Below are 27,032 nucleotides of genomic sequence, written 5' to 3' on the forward strand. Positions count from 1 at the left end.
ATAACACAAGTTTATGAAGCATTCAATGTCTTTTCTCAACAGCTCTATTATTGTAATAACCAAGCCAGGAAAAATCAGCACCACTGCCACCACCACCACCACCACAACAACAAAACTATAAACCAATAACCCATGATAGAGATGGATTTAAAAATCTCCAATAAGATATATACAAACCAAATACTGACATACATCATGAATTCTTTTTTAAAGGAGTGAGTTTTTATTTTTCCCTTTGACACCAGGAAAATTTTGATTTCCTTACAAAGCCTTAGAAAGTTTGAATCATTACTTTAGACAATAAATATCACAGCCCCGATTCTTACAAGCACAGCATGAAATAAATACAAAACTGTATATTCCTTTGGCACCTTATTCAATCGAGCTCACAGAAAAGGTTGAGGTTTCAGTTGGGCTAAAGAAGTTACCAGTATTTGGTCTTTTTATGAGACTATTTTTTTCTTTTTAAAAAAATATTTTATTAATTTATTCATATTACATCTCAATGGTTATCCCATCCCTTGTATCCTCCCATTCCTCCCTCCCTCCCATTTTCCCCTTATTCCCCTCCCCTATGACTGTGAGTGAGGGGGACCTCCTCCCCCTGTATGTGCTCATAGGGTATCCAGTCTCTTCTTGGTAGCCTGCTATCCTTCCTCTGAGTGCTACCAGGCCTTCTTATCTTAATTTTAAAATAAAAAATTATACGAGAGTTCAAATATTTCAATGGTTAAGTCTTACATATAAGTTCTTGATTTATGAAAATTTCCAATATTCAATTTTTTTGGATACAAAACTTACCATTGAGATGATGTAAGGTGATAGAGTAGCCAGGATGCTGCCTTTGTCTGTTGAACTCCCAAGGCCATTGATTAATGCAATCAAGGAGCAGCAGACCACTGATATGATTAAGCACTTCTTGGTCTTACTGGTAATTTAGGACTTTAGGCTTACTGCTGGGCAGGGAATCTGAAAGAATCAAATCTTGTGTCTTTTGTCTTTAAGAAAAGATTGTTTTTGTTGTTTAGTTCAGGTGCAGAGGAGACAGGGTGAACTGAGAGCAGCCTAAAAGAACGTGTGGTTTAACTGTGAGCTTTAAAGGGTTCTTTAAAGTGAGATCCTTTTATTTTCTTTGGGGTGAAACTTAGAAATAACCAATTTATGTGCTATAAAATGTATTGTGTATCTTTTTAACCTGCATGCTTTCTGAATTTTGTCAAATGAAAACTTGTTGTGCGTGCATGTGTCCATTGGCTAGATCTGAACAAGGGATCTATGTTTATGGCATGCATTGTCCTTGGTTGGTACTACAGTTTGTGCAGGCCCCATGGGTCCAGATCTGGCAGCCTTGATGGTCTCCCTGTGGGGCTCCTGAACCCTCTGGGTCCTTCCATTCCCCCGTTCTTCCATTTCCTATTAGTTATGAAAGCCCCAAGCACTGTAGTTTATCTAGATGGGCACTAAGGATCTCATGAAATGAGTGTTGTTGCTGACATAAAACAATTAAAGCAACTGTAAATTCACCATAATTGTGTGAATTAAATGAAAAATCAGATGGGTGAGCCACATGCTATGAGTAATTTCCAAGAACTGTCTCACATCCTCTCACTGCCTGTTTGGAAAATGAGTTGTTGCTAGTGTTTTTATTGCTTGGGTATACATGCCTTCTGAGAAGATGTATAGAAATACTGATGAATGTTATTTAACATGATTTTTAGTTTTTTTCCCTTCAAAATAATATACTGTAACTCTCTTGTCTCAAAAGGTCCAGAAAAAAAATTAAGTAATTAATATATCCTAGCTAACACAACTCAAATATGTTTTGTTGTTGCACCCTAAAACTGGGGAGTTGTTTGTTGAAAACAAGGGCTCAGTTATCATGAAATAAGTACTGCCTAGATTACCAGCATCATCACTGACATAGCTGAGGCCGAGTGACATGGCCTCCTTCAGGCTTTTGCTCTGCATAAATTAGGTAGACAGACCACTAGCTTCATCTGAATTCTATAATTAAAGCAATAATAACCAGTATGGTCTCCCCAACATCTAACAAATTACATTTTGCTGGTGATACAGAGCTACAGAGGGAAAAACTTCCTTTAGCTATAACTGGTAGGGCCATTGCTACAAGCAGTGTGCTGCTGGCAGGCCCACACTCATACACTGTTATAGTTACCCTGCTTGCTGTTATATTAGGTGACAAAGTAGATGATGTCGCAACAACAGATGGTGTTCGTAATAAAGAATTGTGGTGGTTGTGACATTAGCCAATGGGTAGACTTAATAACTAGATCATTGCTTTTATGAGCATCTCTTGGGTGTGGAATACCCAGCGGAGAGGAATATCATAGCCCTCATTACACATTTTAATCACTGTTATTCCCAAGTCCTGGAAACTGGGTCATTTTCTCACTGAGTTTTGTGGGAACCTTTTCATCATCCCATGGAGACAGTAAAAGTCATCTTAGGAGTAAAGAATTGCCAAGGACTGCAGGTCTGGGAATTTAACACCTTCATTCATTATTCTTCCTTCACTACCACAGGCATTCCTTTGCTGAGTTCTATTTCCTAAAACTTCCCCTTCTTCGGACTGTGATTCAATTGCTCGAGGCTAGGGATTCCCTGTCTTTTAAATGGCGCAAGCAATAGTCTCATAAAGATTGAGATTTTTCTTTTGTATGGTTTTTCTGGAGTAGTACTGTAAGAATTAACATTTTATGTCCAACCAGATTTGATGTGATTAAATTCAGCAACAGTTCAGCATGTGCACAGGAAATGGGCATGCAAGCTATACAAAAATATATCATCCAACTTATAATATTAATAAACTTATGAGAAAACAAGCAACATGAAAAAGAATTTAACAAAATTATATCTAGCATTCTATTTAATTAATACTTATAAATATTTTGCATATAAGATTAAAATGGAAATTCTACATGCATCAAAATATAAAATTATTTTTATCCTAATTCATGTATTGCATTTACCCATCTGTAGAGTTATTAGCAGGATGTCGTGGAGGGAGGATCTGCTAAAGACTCAACAAAAGAAGTGAAGGCTGGCCTTGCCAGCTGTCTGCCTGGTGAGGGTAGTCCACACACGCAAGAGTTCAATGAGAAAAAACAAGGGTGCAAGAGAGACCTGTAGTCTTTTGTTACCTAAATGTAGAAGTTACTTATTAGGAACATTTTGCAGTCTCCTGTTCATATCCACGTACTTCCGGTAGTTTGGGCAACTTATCAGTTGCTACACCACTGAAGAAAATTATACTTCTTGTCCCAACAACCACTAACTGCTCCTCACTGAGCAGTGGGGCCTCATAGGTACATTCTTCACCCATGATTAAATATTAACTAGTCTGTGATTATCATAGGATACATAAAAAGCTAAATCTATTTATTGACAATTTCATGCATGTGTACATGTGTATAATGTGTTCTGATTATACCTATCCCTGTCCTTCCCGATTCACTTCCCATCTCTGCTGTTCCTCATCTTCTCTTTTCTTCCTAAAAGTCCGTCCCCTGATTCCATATCATTTTGTTTTGTGGCCTACTGAGTTAACCAGGCATACACACACACACACACACACACACACACACACACACACACACACACACACACACACAAACACACTCATGCATATGCATGGGAAGTGGTTTTTTTTTTTTGAAAAATAAAATCATTCGTATTACATCTCAATTGCTATCCCATCCTGTGCATCCTCCCATTCCTCCCTCCCTCCTGCTTTCACCTCATTCCCCTTCCCTATGACTGTGACTGAGGTGGACCTCCTCCCCTTGAATATGATGCTAGGGTATCAGGTTTCTTCTTGGTAGTCTGCTATCCTTCCTCGGAGTGCCATCGGGCCTCCTCATCAAGGGGTCGTGGTCAAATATGGGTATGCATGGGAGTTTGTAGTTAGCCATGTGATCATAGGGAACTCACAATTATCTACACTACTGACTCTTCCTCCCTCAGCATCTATCAATAGTCAATAGTGCCCCAGGCAAGGGGTCCCCATGAGGCTCAGCCACAATCCATGAGTGAAGATTAATAGGCCCAGCATTGTGTACGGAACCACAGATGCAGTAAGTTCATGAGTGAACCAGTCCCCTCAGGCCAGGAAATACTCACTCACAAACCACTTTCCCATTATTCTTTCTGTTCTTTCAGCGGTGTTGCCTGAACTTTGGATGGACATAGATGTCATAGGTATGGCCATTCAGCAGTTATTTAATCTTAGAATCTTAAGTAGTGACGTGTCTCTGTATTCTCTACCATGCGGGGCAAAAAGAAGCCTCTCTGAAGGAGGCTGAAGTAGCTATTGCCAGTGGGAATGCACAAACATTTAGATGGAACTTTGATGCCATTACCTATTTATCAAAAAATCAAGAATAAGACACCTTTCCAAAGGCCAAACAGGACACATTTACGAATATGAGGCTAATAAATGAGAATGGTTTGTAATCAAATATAACAATTTTGTGGTTATTTAAGCTGTTATTTTGACTGTTTTAAGTCTATGTTAAAATAATGAAAATGGAATGTTAGAATGACGTCTTAAATAACAGATTGATACCTTCATTTTTAATTAACCAGTAATTTATATCCTCACTCATATTTTATTAAACCATCTTCAGCCCAACTGCCAGTTTTGAGTCAGATATTGGACTGTGTCTCAGGGATAGATAAATAGTATAGTAGACGCATTGCTGGCAAGTTTATGGAATTCAGAGAGAGAGAGAGAGAGAGAGAGAGAGAGAGAGAGAGAGAGAGAGAGAGAGAGAGAGAGAGAGAGAGAAGAGAGAGAGAGAGAGAAGAGAAGCCATGAGAAAATTGTAATGTAATGTAGCCAGGGTCATAATTTCAGAGAAGGGAAGAAATGTCAAATTGTATGCACCACAGATGCCATCCTGGAGGAGGTGATATTTCTGTTCAAAGTCCAGAGCTGAGCTGTTGGTGTTTATTTCAGACACACCTTTGGTAGGAGTGTGCCACCACTCCTATATGGTTGGAAACATCATATAGAAAATTCTAAATTTCATCTCCAATATTTTGTGAGCATATCATGCAGACACATTAGCAAAGCAAGGGAATATGATGCCAGATTATTTTCCAGTATATTTTGAATAACAAATGATGATGTGAAGTACCTTAAATAATTGGTTATATAGCTATGCAAAGGAGAAGTTTATTTTGACAATGAATTCATACTTTTTATTTTTTGTTTCTTCATAAATAACATTAATGACTTCAAAATGTCACTTATCTTTTGGCAAGCCAGTTATGGTTATGTTAGTGGACTTAAGGATACTTTAGAATGGTAGCAAGGAATGTACTTTGCTTAGGTTGCAATGAATAGATAGGAAAACAGTGCAAATGGTGAGTGGCATGTTGCTTTAGCAAGCTTAATGTAAAAGAAAAGATGATAAATGGAGGATTATTCACTTTTTCACATGTCATGTCCCATGTGCGCTTTACATGTATGCTGTTTATTGTGGTATACTAAATAAATTTAGACATTAAATATACATTTATTATCTCATGATAGGTCAGGCGTCTAGAAGAACTGTGCTGAGTACCCATAGGGTGCCTTGGTTTGAATATCTAGAAGTCAAGTTGTTGGCCAGCCCAGTGGATTTCTCATCCAGGTGGAGCAGAAATGTCTACTTTGTTTCCTCAGGTTTGGGAAAGAGTCTGTTTCTTTGGTGCTGTGGATTACTCAATGCTTGTTCAAAGCTGACAGTGTGGTAGAGGGGGAGCGAAAGACTGGTGGTGGAGGTACATGTGTGGAAGAGCAGGAGAGAGTAAAGGAGAGAGAGTGCGGGTGGGGGGTAAGGGGGGGAGGGAGGGGAAAAGCAGAAAAAGAAGGAGAGAGATTTCTGTCTGAGTTTCTTCCATGCAAATGTGATACATACATAAAAATACTCCTTTGATTAAATCAGTTGGCGAGAGGACTTCCTTACAGTAAAAGTAGTTCCTTTTACTTTTGCCCTAAGAGGTAACATAATCATTGAGGGTGCTATCCCTTTACGTCTATTTATTCTTTCATTAAAAGACTGTTACAAATCATGGTGGTTTAAATAGAAATGGCTCCCATAGGCTCATATATATGAATACTTGGTCACCAGCTCGTAGCGCTATTAGAAGTTGTAGCCTTGTTGTAGGAGATGAGGCTTTTTTGGAGAAAGTATGTCACTGAGGGTCAGTTTTGAGGTTTTAAAAGTCAAGGCCAGGCCCAGTACCATTCTCTCTTGCTGCTGTCTGCTGATCCAGATGTAAAACTCTTAGCTCCTTCTCCAGCACCATGTCTGCCTTGTGCAGCCATGCTTCCTGTCATGCTGATAATGGACTAAACCTCTGAAACTGTAAGCCAGCCCCAATTAAATTATTTCCTTTATAAGAGTTGCTGAGGTCAGGTCATGGTGTCTCTTCACAGCAATAGAAACACCAACCAAGACATAGATCTTGTGTATATGCAAATTGATTGATTGCATAAAGAGCCACATGATACTGGTAGGCATCCTGAGGGCCACTACCCAATAGTATAGCAACTCTGCTGTGTGTTCTTAATGAGATTTACTTAAGTTATCAAAAATGTTAATGAAGGCTATTAACATTATAAAATTACTTGGGAGAGAAAGAATTTTATAAATGGATATAGAAAAGTGCTCATCTTCAAGGAAGGCGGAAGGATAGCTATTTTAAAAAATATAATTTTATTTGTTCTTTGTGAATCTTTATGTATACATTGTATTTTGATCATATCCATACTCCTCTTCCCAATCTATTTCCTCCTGGACTCTTCCCATGCTTCCTTCCAACTTCACACCCTTAAAAAAAAACTCTAACCCACCAAATCTAGTTAGTGCCGTCCATATGCAAATGGATACGGAGCTATCCACTAGAGCATGCTCAACCTACCAAGAACCACACCATAAAAAACAAACAAAATAGACAACTTACTTTCTTCTAGCAACCATGAAGTGTCAATAGCTCCTCACCTGTGCTTGAGAGCTCTTGTGGCCCTACACAGTCCATGCTGGAATAAATGTGAACTGGCTTGATCTTGTGCAGATCTTATGTAGGCCACCACAGCTGCTGTGAGCTCCTGAGAGCAATGGTCCTGTCATATCCAGAAGAGGCTCTATGCCTCACTAGCCTCTCACTGTTACTGTCTTTATGACCCTTCTTCCAGCATGTTCTCTGAGCCTTGTGGGGAAAGTGTGTGATATAGAGGCCTCACGTTTTGGTTGAGAACTCTAATGGATAAAAACTTTCATCTTATCAATTATTATTGAATAGTAAGGAATTTACATGAGTGGCTGAGAACTTAGGACTTTGTTTTTAACAAACATCTTTAAATTTGGTTTGCCAAATTAAATATTCTTTTAACTGATACAAAAATACGAAAACTATACATGTTGCTGGGATACTGTGATGTTATACACATTGTGATTGTGCTGTGTTTAGATCAGGTTAGATGTATCTGCCACCTCAAAGATTATTTATGGCAAAAGTTGTATAAATCCGGTGTTTTAGTTTGTTTTTTAGTGCTGTGAAGAGACACCATTGACCAAGGCAATTCTTTTAAAAGGAAACTGGGGCTGGCGCAGAGTTCCAGAGTTTAGTCTATTCTCATCATGGCGAGAAGCACGTCATCATCCAGGCAGACGTGGCGCTGGAGAAGGAGCCAAGAGTTCTACATCTTAATCTGAAGGCAGCAGAAGGAGACTGGATTCCACACTGGGCAGAGCTTGGTCATAGGAGACCTCAAAAGCCCGCCTCCACAGTGACACACTTTCTCCATCAAGGCCACGTCTCCTAATAGTGCTACTCCCCATGGGCCAAGCATTCAAACACATGAGTCTATGGGGGAAAAACCTATTCAAACCATCACATCCTCCTTTCTAGATTTTGAAATGCACCATGCACTAAGCATGATAATTGTTGATGTTGGTAACTATTATAAAGAAAAGGACATTCCTGGAGGAATACCCCTCTGGTTGTCTGTCCTATGATTTAACATTCATGAAAGAACAGTATTAAAAATGATGTTCAGGCTAGAGATGATATACAGAACTTCTGAACTAGCCACAGTGATGGTTCTTGGAAATGAAACCACAGTTAGGCCCATAAAGATAAAGATAGATAAAGAACAACACAGAATAGATGAGGAATGTAGGGAAGGAAATGAGCTTTAAATGATCAGAACATTAGCATTAGGAGAGGGGAGATGCTTGGTTGCTTTTACTAGAAACACTGTGAAAATGGTGCTTTATAGTATTTAAAAGCAGGAATTGGCTCAGGAAATGTTGTCTCTGGTGTCCTGTATTTGAACACTACTAGCCATATTTTATTTGCTCTGTCTCATTCAAGAGACCATAATCAGAATAAATAAATGGAAGACTCAGTGGGTCAGACTTGCCAACTTAAGAGCTTCCTCTTAATTTAATTCTGTTTGGGAAAACACAGGCAACTGTGGCTGCCCTGACTCTGAAGGAATTAGAGCACGGAGGAACCATCAGGCTATGCACACATTGTCCTTTCAATTCTAGCTTCCTGGAGAGATACACCTCTGGCTGGCTCTTCAACTTCTGTATTATTGCTAGATTTATATAAACAAAGGATATCTTCGGAATATGGAGGTTTCAGAAAAGAGACAGTGCTGGGTAGAGATGCAAAAGACAGAAGATCGGATCATAGGATAATAGATAATAAAGGAAGAGACCAAAGAGTATTAGGAAGGTTATAAAAACCTGGTTATATTGAAGAGGATATCTATATAGTGCTGAGTAGATTAGTGATCTAAAGCAGAGGTTAGGGTGTGTGTGTGTGTGTGTGTGTGTGTGTGTGTGTGTGTGTGCTTGCATGTGTGAGTGCAGGTGTGTTTGTCTGTATGCTTTGCAGATAGACAAAAATTCACCTTTCAAACTGTCTAGATTCTGAAGTGTTAGCAGTCATGCATCAATAGAGTATATTTTGAAATTTACACAGTACTGTGAATTTAATGATCTACAGTAAAGTTTAAACTCCAAGGAATTCACACTCTTGTAAGTGTGAGGGGTAGTAAGATCAGACATTCGACTTTATATTAGGAATGAACCTTCTGAAATGGTGCTTCATCAACCAGTGATTCATAGTAACTCTAATCTTCCACACACTCCAGAGAGATAGGTACATCCCAGATTATGTTATCTTAAGATGAGGAATGTGAAGCACAGAGAAGTCACACAGAATTATAAGGGTTGTGGAAAATCATCTTCATTTCTCTGACTCTTGTCTTTACTCAGTTCTTCCAGGAAGAGTAATATAAGTTCCTCTGACCTCCAGAGACAAAATCTAGAGTGGTCTGAATGGGGGAGTGGGTAAGTTAGAACTTCCCAGTTACATTTTCCTTCTATAAATGTGGGAATGCCAAATAAAATGTGGGAAATGATGTGATGTTTTAATTTAATTTTTGAGAATTTTATATATGATTACTATATTTACATCATTCCTACCAACTCCCCAACTCCCACAACTTTTTTTGTGTCTCCACACACACTTTCTTCCAAATTCATGACTTCTTTTTCATTAGTTCTCTCTCTCTCTCTCTCTCTCTCTCTCTCTCTCTCTCTCTCTCTCACACACACACACACACACACACACACACACACATATGCAAATATAAATATAGTCTGTTGAGTCCATTTAGTGCTACATCATGTGTATTTGTTTTTGACTGATCACTTGGGATTGGGTAATCCCTCAGGGTGTTTATTCATACGTAATGCTGATTCTTCCTCTCAGCTATATGAATTGACTGTAACTCTTCAACCTAGTGTTGGGGCCGTGTGAAATTTCTCCCATCCACACTGGTGTGTCACCTGGTGGGGCCATTACTCAGGTCTTGTTCAGTCAGCCATACTGTTGAGATTTTCATGTTGCAGTTCTCCATCATATATAGAGTTTACCAGATCACAGAAGACATCCAGGTCCTCCAGCCCTTACAGTCTTCTCTATTCCTCTTCTGCCATGTTCCCTGAGCCTCAGGTATAGGTGGTATTGTAGATGAGACAGCTGAGATTGGGCACTTCATGGTCAGTTATATACCTCTGCATTTTGAACACTTGTCACTTTCTGTGATGGTGTCTGTCCGTGGTAAAAGAAGTTTCTGTTTTGAGCGGTGGTTGAGTAATTGCCTATGAGTATAAATGATGTGTTAATATAAAAAGCAAATCATACTTAACTATCTTCTATGAGATGCCAATATTGACATTTCAATGGTTTTAGTAAATGTACATTCCTGGATTTTTGCATATTTTTGATTATTAATTTTTATTAATTAATTTATTTAATGACTTTACAGCTCCGTTCTCTGCTCTTGGTTCTACCATGATCCCTGTCCCGACAGTACCCTCCCCCTTCTCCTCAGAGAAGGGTACCAACCCATCCTGATACATCAAGTCACAAAAGGACTAAGCTGAGACCAGACAAGGCAGTCCAACTTGGGGAAGGAGATCCAAAGGCAGAAAATAGAGTCAAGGGACAGCCCTGCTCCAATTGTCAGGGGATCTACATGAAAACTGAGAAGTGCATGTGTAGGGGACCTATGTCCAGTCCATGCATGCTCTTTGGTTGGTGGTTCAGTCTCTGTGAGCCCCCATGGGCCTAGGTTAGTTTAGTAGTTAGTAGTTAGTAGATCTTCTCCTGGTGTCCTTGACCCCTCTGACTTCCTCAATCCTTCCTCCCACTCTTCCAGACATCTTCCAAGTTCTTCCTATTGTTTGTCTGTGGATCTGTGCATATGTTTCCACCAGCTTCTGGGTGAAGCCTGGAGTTTTGCCTCTTTTTAAAAATTTTTTATTTTATTAATTTATTCATATTACATCTCAATGGTTATCCCATCCCTTGTATCCTCCCATTCCTCCCTCCCTCCCATTTTCCCCTTACTCCCCTCCCCTATGACTGTTCCTGAGGGAGATTTCCTCCCCCTGTATATGCTCATAGGGTATCAAGTCTCTTCCTGGTAGCCTGCTATCCTTCCTCTGAGTGCCACCAGGTCTCCCCATCCAGGGGACATGGTCAAATATGGGGCACCAGTGGCAAAGTAGAAGGATCCAGAGGGTCCTAGAAACCTATAAGAAGAACATTATGATGGGTGGATCAGGGCCCAGGGGTCCTGCTCAAAGTATGGCACCCGCCAAGGACAATACATGCAGAAAACTTCAAACCCCTATCCAGATGTAGCCAATGGGCAGGAAATTCTCCACAGTTGAGTGGAGAGTGGGGTTTGCCTCTTATTAAGATAAGATTTTGAGTTTCCTGATTAAGTTATACCTCTGTTATTATACTGGTATGTGTTTCTGGCCCAGACACTTATTTTAATCAACATAAGTTTCTGTAAAACTAGAGTAATGCCTGTCTTACTCAAAAAGGATTTAAACAAACATATTTATACATGTGCACACACATACAGTTTCAAAGCTGCTCAGTTTTTTTTTTTTGGAGGACAAACATGTATTTTGATTTATGTAGGACTGTGAGTCACTCTTTTTTTTTTTTGGTAGTGGAAGGGTGATGAAATACAAGGCAATTCTGTTTCAGGTCCATTATTAACTAGAGATAAATACTGGGAGGCTACTAATAAAAAAAAAGACTTCCTAACAGAATTTGAGTGCCTAGTAAAATGAGCTTACTTGAAGCAAATTGCAGCTTGGATGCATCCCACCCATCCCTGATTGCATGTTGCAAGTCTGAGATTACAGGTAGCACTCAGACCTGCTTGGCAACTCCTGATATGTGCACCTCCCAGAACTGTGGTTTGCTGCTTATCTGGAGGTTTCTCTAAAGGCTGCGGATGTAGCTGGCTAGGACTCTGTGTCTGCATCTGGGTCAAGCTACTGGCAATGGCCACGGTTGTGATTCTGACTACAGTTGTCATGGTTACCATTCAGTTTTTTTTTTTTTTAAATAAGAGATGCTATTCTCTCTTGGTTTTAAAAACAATCACCATGCTTCATTTACTGCTGAAGTAACAAGGAGTCTGTCCTAAGGGAGAGACACCGATAACTCTGGTGCAACTTAAGCCCTTTTAAGAACATTTTGCGTGTCATAGAAGCACTCTGATAGTAATGGAAGATGGTTTGCACTTCATTCACTTCTGCTAAAATTTAACCTTTTATTTCCTGTTTGCTTTCAATTTTGTGACTTTTGACCATGAAAATAAATGCTCTGCATTGGAATAATTCTACAAAATCCCCTCTTCAGAGTTCATGTTTGACTCTATCGACTCTATGTCACTGATCTTATCTTAAACCATTAATGACTTCAGATTTTATGTCTCTTCTGTTTTATTGTAAGTACATTTTGATATGTGTTTTGCTGTGATTTTATTTATTTATTTATTTATTTATTTATTTTTATTTTTATTTGTATTCTATTCTATTTTATTTTATTTTATTCTTTTTAAAATTTTTTATTAATTTATTCTTGTTACATCTCAATGGTTATCCCATCCCTTGTATCCTCCCATTCTTCCCTCCCTCCCATTTTCCCCTTACTCTCCTCCCCTATGACTATTCTGAGGGGGACCTACTCCCCCTGTATATGCTCATAGGGTATCAAGTCTCTTCTTGGTAACCTGCTGTCCTTCCTCTGAGTGCCTCCAGGTCTCCCCCTCCAGGGGACATTTTAATACTGTTTTTCTTTGAAAGAATTTCCCGATTTTCAAAACTAATGGATTTCCCACAATCACTCCCATTTGAAATAGAAGAGATTCATATTTGTAAATGCGTATGTAAAGAAGTAAGAATTGAATTTATAATCTGTATTAGCTGTAACCTCTTCCTTTGTAGCTTGGCATGGCTGTCTTGCCAGGGGAAGTGATCTAAGTTTGGTGGCCAGAGTGCGTGCCTGAAGTAGTCCCTACTCTTCAGACGTGGGATCCACAAGGAGACTGTGCTACTACATCCAACCAGTGGGTCTAGGTCCACATCAAGCATGAACCTTTGTTGATGTTTCTGACTCTGTTTTGCAGTGTAGTTGTCTTGTCTTATGTGGCTAATGTCTGATTATTAGTGATTATATACCATGGGTATCTTTCTGGTTCTGGGTTACCTCACTCAGGATGATGTTTTCCAGCTCCCTCCACATCTGTCAGACATATTGGGCTAGAAGGCTGAAGAAGATACTCCAATGCTATAGAGAGTTTTGGGTGACTATTCTGGTAGAAAACTATCTCCGTCATGTTTTCATTTGGAAAGCTACTAACCTGCACTCCTGGAATATTCAGATAATCAAGTTTACTCCTTCTCAAGTCTCTAAGGGAGTTGAAGACCAGGTAGCTTAGTTTTACAATGAAGCATAATTGTTTAGGGGCTAAGATGTTTTTAGGTCTCGATAGGTATTTTAAGTTGATAATGAGAAGATGTGATGGAGATTGATTTACATTCAGAAATTTATTTTTTGTTTTTGTTTTTAAATTAATTTATTCTTGTTACATCTCATTGGTTATCCCATCCCTTGTATCCGCCCATTCTTCCCTCCCTCCCATTTTCCCCTTATTCCCTTTCCCTATGACTGTTCCTGAGGGGGATTACCTCCCCCTGTATATGCTCATAGGGTATCAAGTCTCTTCTTGGTAACCTGCTGTCCTTCCTCTGAGTGCCACCAGGTCTCCCCCTCTAGGGGACATGGTCAAATGTGAGGCACCAGAGTACATAAGAAAGTCATATCCCAATCTCCACTCAACTGTGGAGAATGTTCTGACCATTGTCTAGATCTGGGTAGGGGTTAAAGTTTACCACCTGTTTTACTCAGCTATTAAAAACAAGGAATTCCCGAAATTTGTGGATAAATGGATTGAGCTAGAAATGATCATAATGAGTGAGTTAACCCAGAAGCAGAAAGACTCAAATGGTACATACTCACTTATATCTGCATATTAGCCCAAGGGGCACGTCCCACGAAAGCCTTCACTTACCCGGAAACTGGGACAGAGGGGAGGACATCCTATTGGGACTCTAGATGAGAGAAGCATGGGAGAATAGCAAAGTAGAAGGATCCAGAGGGTCCTAGAAACCTACAAGTAGAACATTATGATAGGTAGATTTGGGCCCAGGGGTCCCGCTCAAATTAAGGCACCAGACAAGGACAATACATTCAGAAATTTAGATGACCAAGATAGGAAAGTTGTCTTTTTCAAGGCTGTCAAATACAAATAGCCAAAACACTAAGAATGTAACATTTATATAATTCATTTATATAACTCCTGATTGTGTCATGGTTCTTCTTACTATAGGTAATCTATTGTATATATGTATAATAATATAAATGTATATGTACAAAAATAAAATAATTAAAAATATAAAAAAGAATTGAATTTAAAGAAACTGAAACACGTGGTATCTTTTAAACATGTTTAGAAGAAGAAGAGTTCAGCCTAGGAAAATTAAGAAAACCAATTGATTATTGGTTCCAGTGAATCAGGAAAGTAGTGATAAGGAATTTGATGGGGAGAGTGAGGTAAAGTTTAAAGGGCGAGAGAGAAATGGGAAACTGAAATGGGGGGATCACTGAGACAAGCTGGAGACCTGTGAGAGGGTAGGCTACAGGGACAATATGGGGGGCTAGCTTATCCTCCTAGCAGTAGGGGACACAAGACTGTGGAGGCCACCTTCTAGCCAGGCAGGACCAATCCACTTACAAAACCTTAGACCCAAAATTTACCCTACCTATGAGATGTGCAGAGAAAAAGACAGAGTAGAGACTGAGGGAGTGACCAACCAATGACTGGTCCAACCTGAGACACACCTAATGGGAGAGAGTCAACTCCTGATAATCTGCTATGTTTACAGACAGGAAGCTAACTTAATCTTTCTTTGAGACCCTCACCGCCACTCCCAGCAGCTGATTGATTCACATGCAGAGACTCACACTCAGGCATTAAGTGGAGCTTGGCACTCAGGGTGTCCAGTGGAAGAGTGGGAGGGAAGGAAGGAGGACCTGGAGGGGACAAGAGCACTGCAAGAAGACCAACACAGTCAACTAACCTTGACCCATGAGGCCTCACAGAGACAGAAGCACCAACCAAAGGGCATGCAAGGACTAGACCAAGGCCCCTTACAAATACATAATAATGGCCAGTTTGATCTTCATGGTGGTCCCCTAGTAAGTTGACATGGACTCTGTTGCCTGCTTTCGATCACTTCACCCTAACCAGACTGTCTCGCCTGGCCTCAGTGGATGAGGAGGAGCTCAGACCTGATAGTACTTTATGTGCTGGGTGGGATGGGGAGTGGCACCTCCCTTTTCTGAGGACAAGAGGAGGGGGAAGAGGAGGAAGAGGGTGAGAGGGAGGGACCAGAATGAGAGGAGAGAGGGGGCTACAATGGGGATGTAAAGTGAATATATAAATTTAAAAAAACAAAAAGAAATTGACTTCAGTCTTGAGATCAAATCTCTGAATATAGGACATAATAAGGGAAGAATTTAGAAGTATAAAGAAGAGAGCCTTGGGGGCAGTGTATCCTAAGAATACCCAGGCTTATGGAGAAACACACACCAGGGGTCATCAAAATACATACAGAGGTTTATGATATGGCAAAAGGGCTGAATATCCTTCTTGGACACATTGGATACTATTTTGGGGATAATAACTTCTAAATGTAAAACATCCTCCCTATAAGCCTCAGCCTCAGAGAGATATTGGATAGTTCATTGCAATACAGGGGCCGGAGATGCCAGACCCTATAGGAGACATGATAGGTCACCACAAGGAGAGCTCCAGGCCAGCTGGCATCCTTGTGTCTACTGTGGCCTGGCCATTCTGTGAACCACCCATCAAGAAGACTGAAAGGTATTGAATGCAGGGATCTGGGCAGTAGAAGAATCAATGCTGTACTGACAGGACCCAGAGAGTGGAGGGCTCTTCTCTCTCTTAAATCTATTGTCTCCCATACCTGTAGCACTGGTCGGACATTCTAGTGAAAAGGAAGATATATCACAAGATATAATGTCTTAGAAAACCAGCAATAGACCAGCTAAGCCGCCACAGGCTTTATCCATTCTCTCTGTTCCCCTGGACCCAATACTGTAGTCTTACCTTAGCACTGCAACAGAACAACAGCTGTAGCCTTCCCTCACCCTTGGACACATTGCCTGTGACTTCTCTTCTGATATCTCTCCCCTCTCTCATTGCTGTCTCCCAGCCCCCAACTCTAGCAAGTACCCCCTGCTAACAAAAGTGCTACCTTCCCCAGGGCAACTAGTGGGCTGAAGGTAGACCCATTCCTCTGCTCCTGTCCCTGAGGCCCAGTCACTCCCAGTTCATCCACAGCTCTGTAGCTAGAAACCTGCTCTCCTCTCCCTTTCCTTTCTGAGCCCATTCCTAATGAATCACACAAACCTTTGGCTTCAGTCTTTCTTCCTGCAACTCATCTGAAATACGTAGCCTCCAACACCATTAGACATTCTCTGTGGACACACCAGCTCAACAGGCCAGCAAAATAGGCAATGCACAGCCATCACACTCTCTGAAAACCCAGAGAGGAAACAAACCATAGAACATAGCACCCACCCAACAAAGACAAATCCAGAAATCATCACCTAAACATTCCCTTAATCTCTGTTCTATCTTTATCACTGCACATCTTGTAGACAGGGTAAAGTTTGGGTCAAAGTTTCTGTGGGTGGGTTAGTCTTCCCGTCCCTCTACTAGGAGTCTTGTCTAGTTAGGGGGAGTCCTTTTTTTTTCAGGCTCTATGACCCCTGCTACTAGGCGTCTCTGCTAGAGTCCCTCTCATATCCTTCCAGGATCTTACCCTGACTTAGGTCTCCAGCTTGTCACAGAGATGCCCCAACCCACAGAATCTCTTTCTCTACAGACCTTCTGTCTTCCCACCCCCACTCTCCCCAGATCTGCTCTCTACCCTCAAATCTCTCTGTGCTCCTTCTCCTAGCTTGTTCCTTTTTTCAACCACTACCTCAAGCTATATTTTTTTTTGTAAATTTCTTTTTTATTTAGTTAATTTATTCAGATTACATCTAAATTGTTTTCCCCCCACTTGTATCCACCTGTTCCTCCCTCCCTGCCGCTTTCACCCTATTCCCCTCTCCAGATCTATGACCGAGGGGGACCTTCTCCCGCACTATATGGTCATAGGCTATCTGTCTCATCTTGGTAGCTTGCTTATCTTTTCTCTGAGTGCCACCAGGGCTCCCCACCACGGGGAAGTAGTCAAATATGGGGCACCAGAGTTCATGTCAGAGTCTTTCCCCACTCTCCACACAACTGTGGAGAATGTTCAGTCTATTGGCTAGATGTGAGTAGGGGTTCCATGTTTACTGTATGTATTATTCTTGGTTGGTGAAGTAGTTTGAACAGACCCCCCCGGGACATGTTTTTTTAATGGTTAGAAAATAAAGAAAGAATTCCATAAGAGGAGGCAATCGACTTGAGGCCATACCCAATGCCATATGCTTGATACTGTAGTTTTACTGAAAATTTATGAAAATTGCTTAGCCAGAGTGCCTGAAGGCCATGTAAAGGTGATTTATTTTATAGAATGTTTGATACTTCCTCACAGATTTTTAAAAATTGAGTATACCCATATGACATAGAGTATGTGCCATTGAACTATAAAGTCATTGCATTAAAATATGACTAAATGGTGGCGTTTAGCCTGGAGTTTTTGTTGGATTCCTAACAGTGGGAGTAAGGGGGGGGGTGACTCTGACTCTTTTGCCTACTATGGAACATTTTTAGTCCTACGGGATTGTCTCATTCAGCCTTGATATAAGGGTTTGTGCCTAGTCTTATTGCATCTTGTTATGCCATTTTTGCATGATATCCCTGGCAGGTATGTTTTATTCTGAAAGGAAATGAAGGAGCGGTGGATCTGGGGAGAGAGAGGAAGTTGTGGTTGTACCATCAGTAGTAGAGGAAAGAATGCCATGGCTAGGATGTATTGTATGAGAGAATATTACAAAATAAATAAAAGTGTCAAAAACAAAAATAAAATAAAATATGACTAAATTAGAATTTAAACATAAGTAAATATGGATGCCCAAAAATCTATTACAGATGAGCATTTAAAACTACAGTGAGAGGAAAAAAGAGCAAGAGGGAATAATATTTATTGAGTACAGCAGTTCCTACCCTAAAAACTTCCAAAAGCACAAAGCATATGAAAATAATAATACAAAAATGCTTAAATTCCACTTGAGAAAGGAGAAAATTTTCTTAATGGAATGTGAGGATATGATGTCTAAATTTTTTTTGCTTAATTTAATTTTACCCTTTGTTTTTCCGGTTATACTTTAAGTTTGTATTTATAAATGGCACATCAATGCTGAAACATGCTTGATGTAATTTTACATTTTTTTTACTAGTAGAGTAATTGGGTAAGTATGGATGATGTATGAAGCATTTTTCAGATATGATTACTCAAGGGTGTATACAGTGCAGATTGTTTTTGTTTTCCAGGGTTAGTTTCTTCAAGGGGAGGCACTGGAAGCCACACTGGATGGGAACTTTGTCATGATTTGGTGCTTTTTTGTTTTGGAAGTAGGTGTTATGGTGCTGAAATGCAAATCATCTTAATTTAGGACATTTGTAAAGTAGGATTTATAGTTTTTAATTTCAAAATTGATAGAAGAGGAAAGAAACTGAGGACAAAGACATTTTAATGAAGTTTTATTTTCATGATGTCTGTTAGAGACTAAGCACAGCAGATGGGTCAGATAAGACCAGTGGCCATGCCTGAGTCCAACCTCATTTTCTCTCTGGATATGACCAATAACAATTTATAACCAACTCCTAATTAAAATAAGCTTCTGTAGCCCAAGAGAGCAAACACAGACCTACCCAACCTCCCTTAGGGGAAATGAGGCATCATTCTCTTCAGGTTTCTTCCAGCTGATTTGGGAGAATAATATCTCTGTAGGGGCTCAAATAAAATTGGGGAAATGGTTAAATAAGCTAGGAATTGCATTTGTGGTCCAGTTTCTAAATGTTGAGAAATTCCAGGCTTAATAGGAGTGCTGTGTGGGACAGTCTGAAATGCTGGACCAGTTGGAATCGGAAGCTTTCTTCAAAGCTTCCATCCTGTTCTGATGAGGCACAGCAACTGAAGCACTTGGTGCTGGAATTTGAAGGATGCAGGATGTCAGCATCCAGCATGCTGAGAGGAATGAATCCTGTCAGGTCTGATGCAGCATCAGTGTCTGGTTCTTTTGTTCTAAAAACATATAATTTCTCACAAGTATTATACAGTCCTAAAATTATAAAGGTATGAGGTGTGCAGCATGCACAGAACAATTAAGGCTGGTTCTCTGCTCTTTGTATGAGCAGAAGAAAGACATTGCAAATCTTCATTCATGCCATAGGAAGAATGACTTCTAATAATAAATCACAGGGATTCTGTAACTAACAAGAAGCCTTGTCTGTGCCTAGACATTCATGTCTCAGTCAGTCTCAGAGCTATTCTCGTGTAGTGGGATTAGCAATATAAGGTACCTGCTTATCCAGTAGTTCAAATTCTTTATATCCCTATTTTAGCCCCCTCCTTCCTTCCCCTAGTCCTCAGAAAGGAGAGCCCTCCTCCCCTAACATCTGACCTCAGCCTATCAAATCTCATCTGTACTACCTGTGTTCTCTTGCTCTGTCCCCTGGCAAGGCCACCCTGCCAGTGGGGAAGTGATCAACATTGCTTGGATTTTGAAGCCCTTTAGTGGTAGGAATATAAGATGAAGTCCATTGGAAGATACATTTCCCCCTATGAATTCTTTACTTAATTACATAATTAACAACATTCTGAAAAGCATTCAGTATCATGTAAGTGGAGTGCTGAGTTAACAATGCCACACACTATTCACCACTAAGGTAATACGTGACAACACGCTTTTACACATGGAGGGGGTGGCTATAAACCCTAGATACAGATACACACAGAAGAGGTGCAAGCACAAAATATGAGCATTTACTTGGAGAACATTTATGGTTCATTTGTACCTGTAAAAGTACAATTAAAAAATAATTAGAGAAGACACAGATAAGAAGTAATACTTCTCTGGTGTTTGGGGGAAATGTGAGAGACAAATTAATCAACCACCCACCCACCCATCCAATCAAGCAGCTACACTCAACATACACCACCCTAAATCGTGACCATGTTTTGAACTTCAGTTGACTCTCCTGCTTTTCAGGATGGCCTCAATAGAACTGGGCACATTTAAGCCTTCAATTTGTATACACTTGCAGTTGAGGTCTCTTCCGAAGCTTACTTATGAAAAACATGGATCTGACTGGAAGTTCTAGGGAGGGAGGAAAAATATTTATCCTCATAAACACTATATTTTATCTCTGGACAAAAACAGGATTTCAGTAGAGCTTGGTAGGCTTATGACTTTTATCTACATGTAAAAGCAAAGAAGAGGATCATCCAATCCAGAAAGTAGCAGCTAGAAATCCCTTCCTGCAGGTCAAGATTTGTGATCCTGATTTTAATGTATAAATCAAAATATTCTTTAATTGTGGCATGGGGCAAGAAGGAAAAAAAACCCCAAATATCCAAATAAGTGATAGTCATTCTTCTGTCTTATGCTTTAGAAATGTCAACATGGTACAATTGCCGAGGATTACGAGGCAATGTCATATTTCAGAATCACAGCAAACACCTTTTTTGGGTGCAGAAGTCTAAGAATCTGAAAGAAATGAGTAGTCTGGGCTATTGTGAGCAGATGGAGTGGATTATAGTTTTTCTCTTTTCATGTTCATGATGTGGCAGGAGCTGCAAGGGCATCCTTGCTGTCAGCAGCCTCACATTACTCATTGGCTTTTAGATTTAGAATTAAAGGTGAATGAGGAAGGAAATGGCTTGTTAAATTCCATGAATGCATGTGCATCTCATCTATAAACTCTGATTTTAAAAAAATCTCCTTTTCAGGAAAGAACATGCTTTCTTATCTATGTGAGATTTAAAAGTTTTGCTTTTCCATCCTGATAAAAGTAGTTGTGTTTTTAAAGGTGCCTCAATAAGATCTGGTGGCACTCAGAGGAAGGACAGCAGGTTACCAAGAAGAGACTTGATACCCTATGAGCATAAACAGGGGGAGGTAATCCCCCTCAGGAACAGTCATAGGCGAGGGGAATAAGGGGAAAATGGGAGGGAGGGAAGAATGGGAGGATACAAGGGATGGGATAACCATTGAGATGTAACAAGAATAAATTAATAAAAAAATAAGAAGACATATTTTGGCAAGAAATCAAGAGATAAAAGAAAGGATGCAGAGGCTTTCAGGGTCTTCTTTTGTCTGGTAATTGGAGGCAAGAAGGCTATGCTAGGACCACATACAGATAACACACTCATTGTATCAGTAAGGCAGAAAAGTCCAATAAGAGGCTCTTGTACTTGAATTATCAGATACATGGTTTCTGTAGAGATGCTGGGCACAGGAGCTCACAAAAATGAAGATAGCTAGGAAAAGCTGGAAGTTTAGAAAAGAGGAAAAAAGAAAGAAGAGTGGAGAGGGAGGTAGAGAGGGAGAAAAATGAAAGAACTTTCACATTCTCTACAAACCTTATTATATAAGTTGCACATTGGGTGATAAATGTAAAAATTAATTTTATGCTTTGGAGCATGAATCTCTCTAACAGAGGAAATTGAAATGATGCTCTTTAAATGAAATGAGAGTTTACAAAGTAATGTACTCATTTTAAGCAAACCATTATTGCTTGTCAACAGTGACTGGAATGTAATAGTTTAAATGTTTGTTAGTTAAGTCAGGGAATGAACGCTATGCTCTGACAATTACTGGTAGTATATAAAGGTCCCAGGGATAGTAAAGGCATCCACACTTGAGAAATACTCTTTTGCAACCCAAGTAAATTCTCCACAATTGACAACATGTGTTCTAACTTCTACGGCAGCTCCTGTGGCTCTGGCTATGGTTGTGGATACGGCTCAGGCTATGGCTGTGGATACGGCTCCAGCTATGGCTGTGGATACGGCTCCGGCTATGGCTGTGGATATGGCTCAGGCTGTGGCTGTGGATACGGCTCAGGCTATGGCTGTGGATATGGCTCAGGCTATGGCTGTGGATATGGCTCAGGCTATGGCTGTGGATATGGCTCAGGCTATGGCTGTGGATATGGCTCAGGCTATGGCTGTGGATACGGCTCTGGCTATGGACGTGGCTGTGGCTATGGCTATGGCTCCTACTACAGGTCTGGCTGCTGTGGCTACCAACCATCTTGCTACAGAAGATGCTATTCTTGCTGTTAGAACACCTCTAAGAGAAGACCAGTTGCTTCTGAACTGACACTCCTGAAGATAATGCTTCTTTAAAGACCAGGGACTAAGATCTGTATGTCTAAGGACTTAATAACCTTTGACCTCCAGCTGCGCATCTTTTAGAAGGCATCCTGGAATCTGCAGCATCACCTCCCTAGTTCTGTTTCTTGCTCTCTGGTTCAGTTGCCTGAATGTGTTCATGGCTGTAACATCTGCAGTTGGGGACATGATTTGTTTTCAGTAAAATGAGTCCTGGTTTCTAACAAACCTTTGTACACTTGTTTTTTAAAGATTCTTCTGTGTTGGCTTGTCTTGAAAGCTGAGTTAACTTCATTGGCTGAGCTTTACAGAACACCTTGATTTGATACTTGCGAGCCTGTGTATTTAGTATCAACTATATCTTTTGTAAGCGCTTTTTTAAAATTTTTATTTTTTAAAATTAATTTATTCATATTACATCTCAGTTGTTAGTCCATCCCATGTATCCTCCCATTCCTCCCTTCCTCCCACTTCCCCCCTACTCCCCTCCCCTCCCCTATGTCTGTGTCTGAGGGGGACCTCCTCCCCCTGTATATGCTCATAGGGTATCAAGTCTCTCCTTGGTGACCTATTATCTTTCCTCTGAGTGCCACCAGGCATCTCCGTCCAAGGGACATGTTCAAATATGGGGCACCAGAGTTTGTGTGAAAGTTAGATCTCCTTCTCCACTCAACAGTGGAGAATGTCCATCGGCTAGTCCGGGTAGGGGTTCGAGGTTTACTGCCTATTTTTTCCTTGGCTGTTGCCACAGTTTGCGGAGGACCCCAGGGCCCGGACTCGCCTGTAGTTTTCCAGGACCTGCTGGATCCTTCCATTTCCTCTTTCTCCCAGGCTTCTCACACCTAAAGTCTCAATAGGATGTCCTCCCCTCTTACCCACTATCCTGGTAGGTACAGTGGTGCTTTCTCAGAAAAATGGGAATAGGGTTTCCTCAAGACCCAGCTATTCCACTCCTTGGAATATACCCAGAGGATGCACTACCACACAACAGGGACATATGCTCAACCATGTTCATAGCTGCCTTATTCATAATAGCCAGAACTTGGAAACAACCTACGTGTCCCTCAATAGAAGAATGGATAAAGAAACTGTGGTACATTTACACTATGCAATACTACTCAGCTATTAAAAACAAGGAATTTCCAAAATTTGTGGACAGATGGATTGAACTAGAAATTGTCATAATGAGTGAGTTCGCACAGAAGCAAAAAGAGCTAAATGGTATATACTCACTTATATCGAGACACTAGTCCAAGGTGTATGTCCCCATGTAAGCGCTTTCTATGCACATCCCAGAACTTCATTTGTTTGAGCACACGCCACAGGGTATTTCTGCACTGAGCTTTGGAGATGGCACTGTGTCTGAAATGGGGATCAGATGGGAAGGATGCTGCTTACAGAGCAGGTCATGGCAAATGCCCAGGGGTAACAGATATAGCCTGAGAGTTTTCCAGATGAATTAAATTGGAGGGATTATTCTCAGAATAATTGAGGAATTAAAGTTAGACGTGGATGCTAGGCAGGAGATTTAAAACCTGGGAAAGGAAAAAGTTAGGAGAAAATTATATTATTATGTATTCTGTATTTGATAGAAATACAAATATCTTTGCTGAATTCAGCCAGGTGATTTGATTCATTTAAACAGCAAGGCTGCATCCTAGATAAAATAAAAGTATTATAGAAACAGGTCTGGAGAGACGGCTCAATGGTTAAGAGCACCAGTTGTTCTTCTGAAGGACTTGGGTTCAATTCCCAGCACCACATGGCAGCTCACAACTGTCTGTAATTCCAGTTCCAGGGGATCTGACACCCTCACACAGACAGACATGCAGGCAGAAATAAAAATAAATAGTAAATTGTTTAAAAAAGTGTTACACGTGACTTGTGTGCTCCTGGTGTTTGCACCACAATAGAGAAGATAGGAAGGCAGTCAACAGTGATGACACACTGATACAGAGATGCAGTGGGGGCCAGGGATGCTGGCTTACTGGGAAGGAGTAAGGATGCAGCAGGAAGAGTGCTCAGGGAAGTGCAGTGAAGTTGTATGCTTTGAGGCAATACTAAAAGATGACAGTAGCAAAGAAAGACAAAAAAGTTTTAGTCACAAGTGCCAAGGAGAAAAAGAAGTTTCTTACATTTTAAGACCAGGTGAAGACACCATAGTCAGTGGTCAGGCGTGGCTACTGAACATGTGAAACATGGCAAGCATGAAATGAAGTGCAAAATACTACGCCAGCTGCCAAACACCGTATCAATGGGGTCTGTTAGATAGAATTAGATTTGATGGAATTCATTCATTCATTTATGCATTTTTGTTGTTATTTTACTGAAAATAAACCTTTTCTCACATAATATATTCCCAATTTCAGTTTTGCCGTCCTCTACTCCTTCCAGTTCTTTCCCACCATCTCCTCTCTTATCCAGATATACCCTTTCTGTCCTCAATAGAAAACAAACATTTTTCTGAGAAATAAAAATAAAATATAACAAAACAAACCAGACATGTCAAAATTTGACAAAACAAACAACAAACAAACAAACAGAATGGAAAGAGCCCAAGAAAAAGTATAAGAAACAGATATAGACAAAGAAATTCATTTGTTCACATACTCAGGATCCCACAAAAACATAAATCTGGAAGTCATCATATATATTCAAAGGGCCTGTAGGTGGAGACTGAGAGATGGGAGGGAGGAGAGAGAGAGAGAGAGAGAGAGAGAGAGAGAGAGAGAGAGAGAGAGAGAGAGAGAGAGAGAGAGAGAGAGACAGAGACAGAGACACAGAGACAGAGACACAGAGACAGAGACAGACAGACAAAGACACAGAGACAGTGAGAAACAGAGAGATAGACAGAGAGACAGACAAAGAGACATAGAGAGGGAAAGACAGACAGAGAGACAGAAAGAGACAGAGAGAGACAGTGAAAGAGAAAGAGTGAGAAAGAGAGACAGAAAGACAGAGACAGAGACACACAGAGAGAAACAGAGAGACAGAGAGAATAAAGAATAAAAAAATAAAAAAATTAAAATTAAAAAAAAAAGAAAAAGAAGGGAAGCTGTGACATTGAGATAAGAAACCTGTGAAGATGCTGTTGAATCAGATTTCTAGGCCATCTACTGCTGGGCATGCAGAGGGAGACTGCCCTGGAGAGAACTCTATTTTCATTAGCAAGTGGTTATCAATTGGAGACAGTGTTTGGGATGGGGCCTGGTGCCCACTTATCCTGTCTTGTGCTGACCCATGCAGGCACTATGCACACAGCACTGCCTAAGCCTCTGTGAGTTCATGTGTGCAGTGGTCTTGTTGTGTCTAGATGACCTTATTTCTTTGTCCTCCATCCCCTCTGGCACTTACACACTTTTGCCTCCTCTTCTGTTAATGTCTCTAGAGCCCTGTGGGTAGGGATTTGATGGAGATATACCTTTTTATGGCCGAGTATTCCAAGGTCTTTAACTCTCAGTATATTTTCTGGTTGTGGGTCCCTGTAGTTGTTCATGTTCGCTATGGAGGAAGTTTCTTTGATGATGGCTAAGCAAGCCACTGACCTCTGAGTATAGCAGAATGTCATTAGCAGTTGTGTTATTGTTATTCTTTTTGTTTAGTATTTGGTTCTCGTATTTGGTTTAGTTTACTATTCGGTTTGGTATTTGGTTTACTCTTGGTCCTGGTAGCATCTAGTCTCATGGTCTTTGGTATGCCAAGCAGCATCAGGTTTGGCTTGCATCTTGTGGATGGGCCTTAGGTCAAGTCAGATATTAGTTGATTACTCAAACAAGCTTTATGCTGTCCTTGTCCTAGCATATCTGGAAGCCAGGGCACTATGCTTGTAGCTGGGTTGCTACTTATGTTTCTCCTTTGGTAATGGGCAGAGTGCCTTCTGGTACCATGAACACTAGGCAGTAGGGGTGAAGGCTTTAGGTAGGTGCTTGTTCAACCATGTTCAGTGAGTTGTGTAGGTGCTGTTTTAGAAATAGGGCCTTGTTGTGAGTTTATAGAGAGCAAACTAAGCTTGGTTTAGCTTCTTGGTTGACGTTCTGAAGTATAAGATATACTGTTTTCTGTGTTTTGACTAAAGTGTCCTTTAATACTGGGTCATGTAAAACTGTTTTTGATTCGATAATAGAAGCAATTTAGATTCAGTACCAATCATGTTTCGATCAGCATTAATAAAAGTGTCAAGCCCACGAGTTGGTGATTATACAAATTTTGACTCACTCTTCTCCCTGCAGTTTGCAGACTTCACAGAAAAACTAACTTCCAGGGGGCAGTGTGACAATCTGTTAGTCCCAAGACTAGACCTAGGATAGACTTTGTCCAACTGAGTGTCTCAGACTCTCTCTAAGGAATTGTGCCTTTCACATCTGGTCCATTTGCAAGTCAGATCCAAGCCCTGGTGTGGTCCCTGTGATTCTGATATAAGGATGACAGACAGTGGAAAGAAATTCTAATAATTATAGCTCTATGGAGGTCATATCATTTCATCTTATTCCTTGTCATGGAAGGTGTTCTGAAACAAAGGAAGTCATTTAGTAAAACTGTGTGTGTGTGTATACGAAAACCCATGGGCATGTGCTTGGAGCATCTGTTAGAGAGTAGCTGATGCCCCGGAGCTGTAGTTACAGGCAGATGTGAGCTGTCTGATGTTGGTTTTAAGACTTGAACTCTGGTCTTCTGGAAGAATGAGTGCTTTAGGTTTATCCATTTCCTTCT

General features: G+C 40.5%; 1 protein-coding gene and 1 long non-coding RNA gene across 3 annotated transcripts in view; both read left to right on the top strand.

The window, feature by feature from the left end:
- LOC311608235 overlaps nt 1-27,032 on the top strand; it is a 379,567-nt gene that overhangs the window by 8,958 nt on the left and 343,577 nt on the right. The window lies entirely within an intron of this gene.
- LOC311608197 (uncharacterized protein) lies at nt 21,827-22,550 on the top strand. Its single transcript, XM_084800554.1, has one exon. The coding sequence runs from the start codon at nt 21,897-21,899 to the stop codon at nt 22,272-22,274; it is 378 nt and encodes a 125-aa protein (XP_084656680.1). The 5' UTR covers nt 21,827-21,896; the 3' UTR covers nt 22,275-22,550.

This window comes from Acomys minous (genome assembly GCF_964271855.1).
Source record: "Acomys minous genome assembly, chromosome: 11".
NCBI classification, from domain to species: domain Eukaryota; kingdom Metazoa; phylum Chordata; class Mammalia; order Rodentia; family Muridae; genus Acomys; species Acomys minous.

Bases quoted from the DNA above. Each gene is read 5' to 3' on its own strand.
- LOC311608197 (XM_084800554.1), top strand. From the start codon at position 21,897: ATGTGTTCTAACTTCTACGGCAGCTCCTGTGGCTCTGGCTATGGTTGT.